Source organism: Lepisma saccharinum, chromosome 14 (genome assembly GCF_977018435.1).
Source record: "Lepisma saccharinum chromosome 14, izLepSacc3.1, whole genome shotgun sequence".
Classification (NCBI taxonomy): domain Eukaryota; kingdom Metazoa; phylum Arthropoda; class Insecta; order Zygentoma; family Lepismatidae; genus Lepisma; species Lepisma saccharinum.
Genome location: NC_139242.1, coordinates 40,797,739 through 40,813,307, shown reverse-complemented (window position 1 = coordinate 40,813,307; position 15,569 = coordinate 40,797,739). Strand labels below are relative to the sequence as shown.

Sequence of the window (15,569 nt, the reverse complement as noted above, 5' to 3'; positions counted from 1 at the left end):
ATTACATCAGGATGTTGGAGTCGCTGTGGTCTAGTTGCTAGGGCATTTGACTGCCATGCAAGGTTTGTTTCCCAGTGTGCGTGATCTAAGGTCTGAATTTTTCTGGCTTTGTCCTTCCATAAAGCAGCTATGGGGCTCATCCAGCCTGACATAAAATGAAATCTTGGGGAGGGGGGTAAAGGCAGTCAGAGCATGGTGCTGATCACCACCTCCAAAATGGCCAAGATCGAGGAAAGTTTGCAAAGTGCAAACTTTACCTTACCTTACATCAGAATTTTAAATTACATGTTATGTAATCACTAGGATTTGGATGACCTTAAAATTGCCAAAAAATGGCCTTTAAAAATGCATTTATGACCTAACACATGAAATAAAATGCCCTATAAACTTAGAAAAATTACCTAAAAATTCTGAAAGATTTGTAGAATAAATTTATAAACTACCAAGAGAAATTCAAATTACAAATTAACGTTACAGTATCTATCCTTGCTACCTCCCTTGTGTGCACTTCTGAAATAAACTTATACCACGGCTACATAAATCTTAATCTCAGGGTTATTGGGTTCTTGGTTCGAGAATGCAAATAAGAAAGCATTTATAGCCAAAGGATATAATTAAAGGCGAGTCTATATTCTGAGACTTAACAACATACAGAGAATATATAGCTGGATTGGATATACATAAGTTATATTCTTCTTATGTGTAAAAGAGTTGGCTTCTTCTTCTTCTCTCTTCAATTTCTTCTATGATAAAAGGGAAAACTTCTTCTTTCTTCTACCCGTGCAACTTCTTTTCTTTGGTATAAGGAAAGGCTTCTTCTTTCTTCTTATGATGTCGATTTCTTCTATGAACGAATGGTCATCCCTTTTTACAGCAGTTCTTATATCATCTATTCAAATCAATTCTTCTTTCTGCAGCGATTCTTATTTTCTTCTTTCTGCTACAAATTCTTATTTCTTCTATTCTTCTTTTTGCAACAAAAATCTTATTTCTTCTATTTATCACAAATATTCTCTTCACTATATCTCTTCTCAATAATCTCGAAAATAATTATGCTGCATTCTTCGCCGAGAATTGAACCAAAGCTATAGAGGATTTCAGGGGCGTCTAATTTAACAACAGTGCCACCTCCTATGCCAAACCAAAGGGAAATAACCAAGGATAGCTAATAGCAAACGCTCGCTGCCTTTGGGCCAGTGCTACTAATGTTGCTAGTGCAACCAGAAATTGCTTCGGGGCATCTAATTTGACAACAGTGCCACCGGGGACAAACAACCCAAAACCTGGCGAGGTTTTCCTCGCCAGAGGAAAATAATATCAGTTCCGATCTAAAAGATCAGGAAAGGACAGTTATGAAATCATCTCGCTTATTAACTTTCCTGAATATTCCGTATATGAGTATATCCTTGGAACATCATAATCTGCTGTTTATAATATGTTATTTTTTTCTTATATACATTTTTATATTCTTCATTTACTTATTTCCTATTTACTATAATACATATAATCATCTTTCTCCTCTTCTGATTTCTACAGTCAACTCTCTTCCTCGTTCTTTGGCACGCTGCCATCTGTTGTCGCTCCCGCGAAATATTCTGTCTCACCTTCGTGATTGTGTTGGCCGATCGGCCACGTGACATCCTATGTTCATTTCGTATGGTAGTACAAGTAAGAAAGTTCACTTCTTGTCATCTTTTACGCTTTAAGTACTGGTTTGCAGTACAAAACGAAAATCATATGCAAATTTTCAAAAGTGAATGATTGTCGGTTGTTGGACAAGAATTCCTAACTAACTCTCTAGCCTTCTTAAACCCGAAGGTTCATGGCTGCAGCAACACAGGCCTTCCATTCGTCTCTATCTTAAGCAAGATCTATATACTCTTTTCCATCCCTACCGATTTCCTTTAGGTCCATCTCAACGTTGTCCCTCCATCTTCGTCTTGGCCTTCCTACAGGTCTCTTACCATCTGGTTTCCCAACAAGAATCCTGTGAACTCCTCTTTCCTCTCCCATTCGTGCCACATGACCTGCCAACCTAAGTCTTCTTGATTTAATTATTCTAATAATATCTGGACATGAATACAAATTATGTAGTTCTAAATTATGTAACCTCCTCCACTCACCTGTCTCCTCATCCCTTTTAGGTCCAAATATTTTCCTAAGGATTTTATTTTCAAATACTCTCAATTTATGTTCCTCTTTCAATGTAAGGGACCAAGTTTCACAACAATATAATACTACAGGCAAAATTACTGTTTTGTATATTTTAACTTTTAGTTTCTTAGATATTAAAGAGAAGACAGAAGTTTATGAATAGAGAAGTAAGATGCATTTCCTGAATTAAGTCTACTTTTTATTTCCTCTTTAATATAATTTTCGTTTGTTAATATTACTCCTAAGTATTTGAATTTGGAAACTGTTCAAATGAGTTGTTATCAATAATTAGATTTTGATTATTACCTAGCACTTGTTTTCAGCCTGTAAACATATATTTAGTTTTATTTTTGTTAACTTCCAAACCTATCTCTTCAGCAGTTTTGAAAAATATTTTAGCATTTATAAATACTTTACTTTTTTTCTGGCACATATTCATTTTAATGCCAATATTTCAACTGTTTGAACCTACATCAAGTAAGTTCATAAGGTCGATCAATGTGATATTCAGCTCGAACAGCATGGTTGATTGTCTTTATCATCTCATCTAAAGAATCGGACAGTTGAAATAATAACCCATGGCGTAACAGCCTACCTATCGACTGTCCGTCTCAAAGGTGTGCAGTGTGGTCAGCAAGACGAAACCTCAGCCATTGTTGTAGGTTTTCTATGAGGTTTGATTTAGGCCTCCCACACATCCAATAATTGCAGATAACCCAATTCTAGTAATTAGGATTATGTTTAGATTATTTTTGAATGGTTACTATTATTAGGCAATTAATTCATGTCATTCCTTCTATAACTTTTCTGGCATTCAAATGTGAAATGGAGCAGCTCCTATTTTTTATTAATTTCTGAAATTAGAAGTTGAATTTGTAAGTTAAGATTTATTGGGCTAATTGTAATTAGTGCTGTTGTTAAAATTATTGATGATACTAATGCTTGAATTAAGAAATACTTAAGTGGTGCTCTGTATTTTGTTGATTATTTGGTGTGTAAATTAAATGTAATAAATGATATTAAATTAAATTTAAAGTCCTATTCAGGCTCCATATCATTAGGTGAAATAAATAGGAAGGAGGGTTCCTATTGTAAGGATCAATATGAATATTATTTTGGGGGGGGGGTTAAAAACATTAGAAAGGGAAGAATTAATTATAACCTTCACATGTGTGATATGAGCCCTCTTGCTTAATTAGCTTACCTTTCTTATTATATTTTGGTGTATGATGCACTATGGGGTTTGATACCATTGTAGAAAGTTTAATTCTTTCAGGTGTACAATAATAAGATCATGTTAGGTTTCATGTATATTTTACCCTATCATGGTAATCCTTTTTCAGGCATCTTTTTTATATGTAAGTTATAACAGTGGGTTAGACAAAATTGTTTATTATATTTTTTGTTATTGTGTTTAATAAATAGAACCCATTTATTTTTGAGTTGTGTCACTGTGTATTATAGACTATGCAGATTACTTCTTTACTTTTATTATGTGGCAGGAGGTCTCATTAGGCTGTGTGTTTGCACAATGGTCAGGCCAGAGAAAAGGCCACTACTATGGCCACCACCTGGTGAACCCCCTTGAGAGGGGCCTTGACTACCACTGTGTGGCTGGTGGTTCTTCCCTGACACTCAATAAAAAAACTGTCCAACTGCTGTATCTAGTTACATTTTTTTGTGTACAGTAGGAGACAGTATCAACATTGTTAAGTGTGCAACGTCCTCCGTCGTCGACGGAGACACACACCAGCACAGCGAGCGCATTGCGGAGAATGACAACATTTCGTAATGTGCATAAATTTACCCATAATGCTAACTGTCTCTTCGGTGGAGAGATGAGACTCTATAGTTCTCAGGGATCGGGTGTTAAAAGAGCTTCTCCAAAGATTTCAGATAAAATGGGACCAATAACTTTTACCTCAACAGAACAACAGGTGATGAAAGTTTATATTCCAGTTTATTTCCTTAACAAAATAATAATATATATATACACGTTTTAAAAACAAAACTACCCAGGGTTAACAATAATAAGTACCTTGAGAAGCTTACTCATTAATCTTACTAAAATTATCCTATACATATATACAAGTAGGGATACGGAAAAACACATTTCTTACTTCAACCGGTTTCTTACAAAGCAACCGAGATACTTTCCCATTATTAGGTGGGATAAGCCGAAACTAAATATTATAAGGGCCTTTTATCTCTTTCACCAGAAGCTGGAGTGTAACTTCTCTATGGTGCTTCGACTTTTGCCTTAGCGGGGAGCACCTTCTCTCGCCCCGAAAGCAGAGCAGAACTTCTCCACGGTGCTCGGACTCTCGCTCATGCGGAGGGCACCTTCTCTCCTTTAGGTGTTTGGTCTCTCGCTGTAGCGGAGCACACCTTCTCTCGCCCGCAGGCGGAATCTAACTCCCTTGCCCGCCAAGCTTTCGCCCTTATATACGGTCGGCGATGCTAGCGTAAGCGAACGGGAAAATATTGAACTACCTATATTAACATTAAATAGTTACAAAAGTTGATTATACGTAGAGGTGGATCCGTCTTTACTTGTGACGATCCGAGTTCGTTACAATCTTGAATTAACAATATTTACATAGAAGCTAACAAACATAGAGGTGGATCCGTCTTTACTTGTGACGATCCGGGGTCGTTACATGTGGTGTTGCACTCAGTAGCACAAAAATTATTATCCGTTACAATTCATCACTTGAATCTAATCATGAAAACAGAAATTAATTTGTCCCAGCTCTGATTCTAATATTTTTTTTTAGATGGTAGCTGTATGGTTCAAGAGCTCAGCACTAGTAAAATGTGAAACATGTATGCTAAGAAATATATAAAAAACTTTAACTTCCATCATGAATTGGCAACGGCAGGGGTATATAAAGTAGAATGTGGTGGATGTAGAAGCAAATACATAGGTGAAACAGGGAGAAGCATCAATGAGAGAATAAAAGAACATAGAAGAGACATTAAAGAGAAATATCCAAGAACAGCATTGAGTGAGCATATGTTGACATATGGGCACAAGATTAAGAAGGTACAAATGAAGGAAAAGAGAGAGAAAAATGGCAGAAACAAAGTGCATATGCATTAACAGGGGAGAGAAAATAAACAAGAATGAAGGGGAAATTTGAATGAAATGGGTGGAACTTGTAAAAAAGCATGTGGAAAGTAAGTTGGTTAAGTTTCCTGAGCCACCTTCAATTTTCTGCACAAAAATGGAAGATTTCAACTTGCCAGATGAGTTAAAGCAGAAAGGGGGGGGTCAGTGTGACCAGAAGGAGGAGGGGAGGGAAGACAAGAAGAATAGGTTACAGGATGGAGGGGAGGGGAAGAAACAGCCAGCTGTAAGTAACACCTGCAAGGAAAAACCAGTTTACCTAGGAGGAAATAAGGACACACATTCATTCTTTAGAAGTGTAGAGTGACTAGCCATGTGAGGTTGTTTTTTTTGTATGTATATCTTAGTGTAGCTTGAGAAAGTTCTGGGAAACCAGAACAAAACATCGCACATAAAAAAAACACTAAAAATAACTGTTAGATTATTTTTCACCATAGCTGTTTTTTGAAAGGAGATGAAAATTGGAAAACTGCTGCCCTGACATTGGCCAAAGATCCAGCCAAGCCTTCATTAATGTAACGTAGAAGCTGGTGTTATGATTGTATGTACGTGTCAAGAATCAAACACTTGCACTAATATGGAACTAGTTCTGACCGATGGAATTTATCCTACATATGAGGCTGTACTGAGTCAGAATCATCTTATTTGTACGTTCATCTCACTTTATTCTCCATATGATCTTTGCAAAATATTGGAAATATTTCTTCGGAGAGGTGAACTACATTTCATTAATTTATGCATGTGTTATGCATTAATGTAAATCTTATGTGCATGCATCATTTTCTTCGTTTCAGGTCTGATGTTACACACGTTGTTGTTTCTGCTCTGGATCAAAACTTTTTAGAGCCATCCATGCCTGTTCTTCAGGGCATCTTACAAGGAAAATGGGTTGTTAAATTGGATTGTAAGTAGTATCGTATTAAAAGGTTATATGCAAGTATATATTTTGGGAATGTTCAGTTTTAATTTTCTTAATCGTAAGAGTAGAGTGCTAAATTTTATGCAAATCTATTAGTTTTGATAAAGATAGGAAATGTTTTTTTCTACGACAAACTTTTTTATCTACTGCATGTTGTTTTTGTTGCATCCTTTTTATACACAATATGTTTTGTACTGTCCCCATAGCAAATAATGTTTTCACCATTAACAATCCTTTCATTTGATAATTTTCATTTTTTGTATGCAATTAGTCTTAATATTTTTTTTAATGAAATTACCAATGGCTCAAACATTCACTGATTCCTTATTATTAATACATTTTACACGGGACAAAAGACTTGTTTACAAGAATAATTTGATAAGAGACAGCATCCTTCACTAAACATTGGATTGGATTGATTTGTTGTTTTAAGTCCACTTTATGCACAGTAAGGCTAATCAGGACTGGACCTACAGTTTAAAGTGGGATCCGAACCACTATGTGCCTCTACCGGGAATCGAACCCGGGACCCCTTGCTTACAAGGCGACGACGCTACCACTGCGCCATCGGGGAGGCCTCCTTCACTAAACATAGCAAGACATTCATGGAGATCTAAGATTTAACTGGGAATGCCTCGATCGCCATCTTTTGACTGTTCACTTAAGTTCATTAACACAAGTGCACGAGAAGGCTCTAATCTACAGGGATTATTAAAGAAATTGTATAAACTCACAATTTGGTGTGTGCTTCGATTATTGCATACAGCTGAACCCTTGTTTTATGATTCTGGATTTTAACATTTTCACACATTGTACATTCAATCTCCATTGACACAATAAAACAGAATACTGTGAGAATTTTCATTTTCCCACATTTTAAAGTTTTTTGCTTTTATCCCTTGAAAAGTGGAAAAAGTGAGGTTTTTTCTGTATTGGGTTTATGTTTAATTTACTTAGAATAGTGTCATCTAGCATCGGGATTTTCAACTAGTAAAAGAAACAATAGGGTACTGCTTCTGTTGTACCATAAAAGATTAGGTATTGGAATAACTAAATATAATGAATCTTACGGCAGTTGTTGCTTTGGTCTAAAAGCACTGAGTGATAAATTTGTGTATTTGTATTTTTGTTATTTAACGTTGCTTTTCTTTTGGCTATTCACTATAATGAGGATCAGTTATGATTATGTGAGATTAATGAAGGAGATGTTCACGAACACCCATGCTGGGATTTGAACCTGAGAACTTTGGTGGCAAGATCAAAAACCAACCACGTAATGGGCTCAGCCATAGGTGACAATTTAAGTTTTAACCTAATACAGTGGAATCCCAATTTTACGTTCCTGGATTTAACATTTTTCTGCATTATACATTCAATCTTGATGGCCCTAACACAGTAAAATGTTAATAAATTTTCCTCGATTTTACATTTTCCTGCATTTTAAGTTTTTTCAGTTTCGGATCTGGATCTGGATCAGAGTGTTACGGGTCTGAAAGTTTCGGATCCGGATCTGAAAGTTCCGGATCCGAGAGATTCGTATCTCAATCCCATTATAATATTACCACACCTTAAAAGGTATTATGGTCTTCGATTACAAATACATTTTTCATTAGTTAGTCCTACAAGAATTTTTTTCAAGTGTTATTCCTAAAATACTTTGCTACTCATCGGCTAACACACTCGTGCACAAAAATAATCTTACTTGTTTAACATAAAATGTCAGAGATGATTTTGTAAATGCCATTGAAACGAATATGTATTCATTCGAATGTATTGGAAATGAAAACACACATAAATGTGAGACATTCCATTCCAGGATGAAACCTTTAACACATATAACAAGATAGAAATGTTATACAAAAATAATACAATTGTTCTACAGTTACAGTTTTACAAATTAAAATAAAACATTATAATATATGCAGTGTTATATAATTACAAAGTGTAAGACTAACAAGGGAGCCTATCTAAGTGTTCCCCTCCGATTTCCATGAAACTTGGCAGGCGTATAGTGGAGCCCAATGGAAGAAATACGTGGTGTTTTTTGTTTCAGCTAAAAAACTGTTTTAGGGGGGAAAACCCCCTCAAATGTCAAGATGAGGACAAATTGAAGTGAGGATCTGACCCCTGTGTCCCCCTCCGATTTCCATGATACTTGACAGGTGTGTGTATAAACGGGCCCAATGGAAGAAATACGTGTTTTTTTGTTTAAGCTAAAAAACTGTTTTAGGAGGCAACCCCCCTCAAATGTCAATATGAGGACAAATTTAAGTGGGTGTTTGACCTATGTGTCCCCCTCCGATTTCCATGAAACTTGGCAGGTGTATAGTGGGGCCCAAAGGAAGAAATACGTGTTTTTTTTTGTTGTTGTTTCAGCTAAAAAAACGGTTTTACAGGGCAAAACCCACTCAATTGTCAAGATGAGGACAAATTGTAGTGGGGATCTGACCCTTGTGTCCCCCTCCGATTTCCATGAAACTTGGCAGGTGTGTGTATAAACGGGCCCAAATGAAGAAATATGTGTTTTTTGTTTCGGCTAAAAATCTGTTCTAGGGGGCAAAATCCCCTCAAATGTCAAGATCAGGACAAATTGAAGTGGGGATCTGACCCCTGTGTTCCCCTTCGATTTCCATGAAACGTGGCAGGTGTATAGAGGGGCCCAAAGGAAGAAATGCATGTTTTTTTTTGTTTCAGCTAAAAAACTGTTTTAGGGGGCAAAACCCGCCTCAAATATCAAGATGAGGACAAATTGACGTGGGGATCATCTGACCCCTGTGTCCCCCTCCGATTCCCATGAAATTTGATAGGTGTATAGAGAGGCCCTATGCCCCCTGTTTCTTCCTATGCCATATTTACTTGGTTTCGGGATCAGATCCCCACTTCAATTTCTCCTCATCTTGACATTTGAGGTGGGGGGGGGCCTCTATACACCTGCCAAGTTTCATGGAAATTCGGAGGGGGAAACTTAGACCTCCCTTGTAAGTGTATTAATTAATTACAAATCGCGCACACACTATATATATATATATATACAGGGTGATTTTTTTAAAACTCATGGTTTTCTTTGTTGTGTAAAATTTGTAAATGAAGTATTATTTCCATGCGGTTTGTGGCAAATGAATAAGGAAGGATGGGAGATTTATTGGAGTATGTTTACCGGTTTATATGCATCCCGGGTAATATTGCCCACGCCTCAACAAAAACAGCAAATATTCACCAGTGTACCCTACAATAACATTGAAGTATTGGATTTTTGCTAAACTGAATTAATGAAAATGAGTTTGTTTTTTTTGTATTCACTCAAACATAAATAAAACATAAAAATTATGGCACAGACATATGACATAACATCTCACCTTTAAAAAAGGTGCTGAAAGTGTCGCCCTCCTTCCTGTAAACAAAGTCGAACACGCCGTTCCATGTTAAGGGCTGTCTGACATAGTGTTTCTGCGCTAATGTTCGCAATTTCAGTGATAATGTTCTGCTTCAACATTTCCAGGGATGTAGGGTTGTTTTTGTACACACATCCCTTTAGAAAGCCCCACAGAAAGAAGTCAAGTGAAGTTAAGTCTGGAGACCTCGGAGGCCACAATCCCTTTGAAATAACCCTATTCGCAAAGAAACTTTCAATCAGTGCCATACTGTCATGCGATGTATGGCATGTAGCACCATCCTGTTGAAAATAACCCTGTGTGAGTTCAATGTCGTCCAAACTTTCAACAAATTCCATGAATATTGCCCTGTACCGCTCTGTGTTCACTGTTTCATTGAAGAAGATTGGACCCACTATACGTGATGCTGAGACAGCGCACCATACCCCAACTTTCTGTGAGTGCAACGGAATTTCGATTACACTATGTGGATTTTCAGCTGCCCATATCCGTGTATTCTGAGAATTAACATACCCCGAGAGATGAAACCAGGCTTCATCAGTAAACCACGTTATTTTCAGAATATCAGGATTACGCACAATAAACATTAAAAACCAATTACAGTAATCTACACGTTTAAATTTATCTGGATCCTTCAATTCTTGAACAGCTGTAATTTTGTACGCCCTTAGTTTCGCAGTTTTCACTGCCTTTTGACATGTTTAATAGCTATAGCCGGTTTCTTGTGACAAACGACGGAGAGATTTCTTGGGCGACCTCAAGAGTCTAGCACTGACATCTTCCACAACACCTGCCCACGGGGTCCGATGCTTCCCTGTCTCACTCCGAAGCGATCCTGTTTCTTCCAATTTCTTCACTAGCAAAAATATTGTGTTCCTGTCTCTGGCAGAACGTGAGGCAAATTTGTTTCTAAATGCCCTTTGCGTAGCAACAACAGAATCAGTGTTTCCAAAAACTTTTCACGATAAACACACGTTCCTGCAAGGAGTACACCATTCTTACTGTGTGTCCTGATCACAATAACGCAACTTTTCAGCACAACAATTACGCAAAAGCACACAACTTTCCAGCACAACAATATAAGAGCTCAGTTTCCTGGTTATTGTTGACAATGACAACGGTGCTATCTACAGGAGGAAACTTAAACCTCCGCACTGCATCGAAACCCCCAGACCATATAGACGCGAAAGGTACACTGGTGAATATTTGCTGTTTTTGTTGAGGCGTGGGCGATATTACCTAGGATACATATAAACCAGTAAACATACTCCAATAAATCTCCCATCCTTCCTTATTCATTTGCCACAAACCGCATGGAAATAATACTTCATTTACAAATTTTACACGACAAAGAAAACCATGAGTTTTAAAAAAATCACCCTGTATATATATATATATATCTACATCCTCACCTGCAACATCTGTGGTGATTTTTACCTGGGGGAAACATCAACAGCCCTCAACCTCCGCATCAATAACCACCGCTCCTCCACCCACAACCTGGACTTCACTGTCGCTGTCCACACCAACCACCACAACATCAGTTTCAACGACTGCTTCCAGGTAGCGATCATCCATCTCCTACCCCAACCAGCCAACACCTCTGTTCGCAAAAGATGGGAGAGGGCCTATATATCGGCCATGAGTGCAACCTCTCCTCCTGGCCTGAACAAGGCCACCCAGTAATGCCCAACACTCACCCACCCACCCTCCCGCCCTCCCTCCCAACTCATCCTACACACACACAGTTTACGACGAGCCTGGCGACGAAACAGTGTTTTTTTCGTTCTACGCACCGCTTCTTCTTCGATGGGAACCTGGCAACTCTGCAGGGCCCCAACTTCCGGTTCCGTCTATTTCTCCTCACACCGATGATGCTATGAAATTAGCGAAAATTTTGAATTTTTCTACTGTCCGGTGAGTGTTTCCTTTTACCTTCTTTGATTTTTACTTAGCCCTTTTGGCCCTCCTTGCTTTTATCCATTATGTATGTATATATATATTAGCAGGTAACAATATGTTATAAGCACATTCTTACTTTCCAAAGAAGCGCATGTTGGATGGCAAAATGGATCCGGATCCAAAAGTACCGGATCTGGATTCCGGATCCGAAAAATTTTAGGATCCGGATCCTTATGATCCAGAACCAACCGGATCTGGATTTTGGATCCGCCAGGATCCGGATCTGGCCATCCCTAATCTAAATATGCTGATTATCTAGATATCCTAAGTGTCCATATTATCTGGATATCCAAATGTGTGCATTATCCAGACAGTTTTGTCATTTATTTGTTTTTCGGGCTATCCACATATTCTTTTATTATTCATTTTTGTATTCCACTGTGTGGATTTGCTACAAATTCTTCATCAAATCTGTTCTATCCAGATATCCGTTATCCTCATTTTGTGGCCATCCTTAATCCAGACTACACAAAATGCAAAGGAAAGAATTTCTCTGGAGGTAGGCAGGAATGAAATATGCAGGTTGAAAGCTTGCAGTATGTCAGCAGTGTAGCGTGCTCACGTCGGTGCTTAACTTATGAAACATCTCTAGCATGAAAAGTACAAACTATTGGACCAACTCGATATGGTGGTGATGAGATTTATTGTTTTGTACACACACCAGTCCATATCATGTTGGTCCAAGATAGTTGCATACTTGTATAACATATTCAAGGGTGATATCAACTGAAACAAAATGTATATATATTTTTTTTTCTGTAGGGGCACGTCTGTGTTTGGACATGAAAGAAATTGTGAATCCAGAACCATTCGAACTGACAGGAACAAGAGATTTTCCAAATACAGAAACACCCAAGAAGGCTAGACTCAATGCACAAAAACAGGTAAGTGAATGTGAGAGTTAATATTGTCCCTTCTTTGCTACATTCTTTGTGAATATTTCCTCTTCGGTGTCTTTTTATGCATTTGTATGTTTATCTTGAACTACATTTGACATTTTTGTGCCAATTGGGGCATCTCTGCAAAACTATAAACTTTGCGATGGGGCCAAGGTATCTTGCATAACTTTTGATTGTGCAACAGTTTCAAGATTTACTGTGATAGTTCTTTTTAAACCAGTTTTGCATTTGTACTTGCCATGTTGAAAATCTGTGTTCTCATCCTGTACCAAAGGCAAGAATTGTTATGCATGCCACCTGGAGCACTTTATGAAGGACCTTTTGAAAACTTGTAAATTTAACATTCCAATTTGTAATTTCACACTTAATTTTTTGTCGAAAAGAAACTATGCATGTACCTAATTATGGCAAGCATTGTAATGAACAATATTTTTTCGAAAAGTTACGGTTTATTACAGACTAATTTTCAACATAGTTGCCACCACTGTTGAGGCACTTTATCATTATGAGATAACATGTTTTGTATCCCCATATCGTAGAACGATGCTCCTCTGATGATAATTTCATGAAGCAGCGACCAGTTAATGTGTGGTAAATGGACTGAAAGTGCTGATAGGGTGATTTATCTGTTCTCTGTAATCTTCTCTTCCACTGCATGGACCACAGATGGTTGGCCTCTATGTTCCTCATCATGCACATTGTTCTGCCCTTCGTTAAACTGTCGTACTCATCTCCGTACCATTGAGGTACTCATGATCTGTTTATCCACACACCTCACCATGGTTGATTTCAGCTGTTGACACATTCCGTGCACTCACTCAGAACTCGTAATGTGTACACTATGGAATTCAAAAACAAGTTGCAAATGCTAGTGATAAGAAGACTAATTAGGGATTCGTACTATAACTGCTTATTTTTATTTTTGTTAAATTGACTATATTGTTACAACTGTAACCTTAATGAAACAAGAATAAATGTCTGATGAAGGGAACATGTGTTCTCCAAAAACGTTGCATCAAAAATAGTGTTCATGTGCTTGTAAGAGCTGCAAACTACAAGAGAAACAATTCTACAATGCAAGCAATACGTACATACAAGAAAATATGAAAAGTGTTCATAAGGTAAAATTGACTTATTTCCCAAAATAGAAAATGTTGTTTTCTGGCTGGGTGTATCATGCTTGGAAGGTTCAAAATTGAATTCTGTACTGAAATATATCTAAGAAACTTGCAAAGTAACCCTTTAATATTAACGTACATACATTATATCATCTTAATCTGCATATACGTATGGAATATCCATATGTCTAGAAAAACGGACGTGAACTTTTGTATTTTTATTATATTACTCTTCTCAAAAGATACTTCTTCTTAAGTCCAATTTATGGTTTTTAGTTATGCAGGCTAATTAGGACTGGAGTTACAGTTTAAAGTGGGATACAAACTACTGTGCCATGTGTCTCTACCAGGTATCAACTCTTCTAAGACACAGAAACACTTGTTTTCTCAGCATTATATGCTCCAAATCTTATTATTGCTTTTTCTTTATATTTTGTTTATTTTTTGTATGTAAAACAAATACTCTGCAGTTTTGTATGAGCCTTAAAATGTATTCTCAATTATTATTATTATTTTAACATGACAAGATCATATTTTCAGTTGTCAAAAGTTGATACGCCCAACTTTTTTTTTTTTTGCATTTGTTTGTTTTGATTTAATTTTTACTTTTATGTTTTTTGTGTTTTGTTAGTAATAACCCTTCATTGGGCATTTTGTTTTCTTTTCGTAGCTCCCTGGTATCTTTAGTGGATGCCATTTTTACTTTTCTGGAACCTTCGGTGCTCCCCTTCAGAAAAATCAACTGAGTGCATTGGCACGTAGTGGAGATGGGATTGTGTTGACACGAGAACCAGACCCAGAGTACATTCCAGCAGCAGAATGCACTGTGCCTTACCATGCACATAAGGACAGTCTCCTCAGCAAATGCTCCCATTATATTATATACCAAGAGGGAAAGTCTGAGCCAGAACTCAAGTACAACATGCAGCATATTAAGACTCTGCCATTGATATGGTTCATGAGTTGCATTCTCAATTTTGAGATAATGGAACCATTTTAGAATTACTTCTGAATGAAACGTGTGAAAAATGTAATCGTCACATGCAGAAATAGTGTGTTGAGAAGATTTCCTTTTGTTTCTTGAGTTTTTTGGTGAAAAGTTTGCGTCACCAAGATATTTCTTTGCAATTTTCATATCAATAAAGTTTTGGATATTTTGTGTTATAAATTCTCTAATATTGACATTACCAAAGCCACAGTTAGCAACTTTCTTGTAGTGATGTGTTGTGCTTGCCCTGTTCTGCATAAGTTCTTTGAAACAAATCCACATACACAAACATTCCTTGCGTAGTGATGAATTTTTATGTACATATTTCAGTGTCATCACATAAACAATAAAAATAAAAGATGGATTTGCTGTGTTGAGCTTTGTTTAATAACTGTGTCATATCAACACTAAACAAGCAACTGAATCCCTTTCATCTTGAGGTTGTGGGGGGTGTCTGTGTTTGTTGCTGAAAGATATACCACAGGAGGGATGTTCTGGCATCTAACTATTTTATTTGTATTTTAAAACCAGGTATCAATTGCATAGCACAGCTTACTGTGGCCCCTGTACAAGTAAAAAATTTGGGGCTCGTTAGTGAAAAAAATATTGAGAATACTATAATGTATACAGTGGAACCTCAATTTTACGTTTTTCAGGGGACCAAGCTGAAAATACTTAAAATGTGAGAAAATGTAAAATGAACATTTTACAACTGTTTGTTATGTTGGGACCAACAAAAAATGTAAAATAAGGGAACGTAAAATCGGGGTTCCGCTGTACATGCATTTATGATGCCAGAGGTTGAAAGTGCATACAATAGTTAACTAGCCCCCCTGAGCCACAATTATCAAGAAATTAACTCGTACCCCAAATATGATCTAGCCTCCATTCCAGTTTTTTATCATCAACTTATATGTATTATTTCTCTTGTGATCTACGGTTGTTACAAACATAAAAACACAGTTTTTGTTGTGACGTTTTAGGAGAACACACTCTCCCTTCATGAG

General features: G+C 37.1%; 1 protein-coding gene across 1 annotated transcript in view; it reads left to right on the top strand.

The window, feature by feature from the left end:
- LOC145998805 (uncharacterized) overlaps positions 1-14,891 on the top strand; it is a 55,354-nt gene extending 40,463 nt beyond the window's left edge. Inside the window, exons 9-11 of the mRNA XM_083135428.1 lie at positions 6,079-6,188; positions 12,320-12,441; positions 14,245-14,891. Coding sequence (XP_082991554.1) covers positions 6,079-6,188; positions 12,320-12,441; positions 14,245-14,574 — 562 coding nt within the window. The 3' untranslated portion in view covers positions 14,575-14,891. The remainder of the gene's footprint in view (positions 1-6,078; positions 6,189-12,319; positions 12,442-14,244) is intronic.
- The last annotated feature ends 678 nt before the right edge of the window (positions 14,892-15,569 follow it).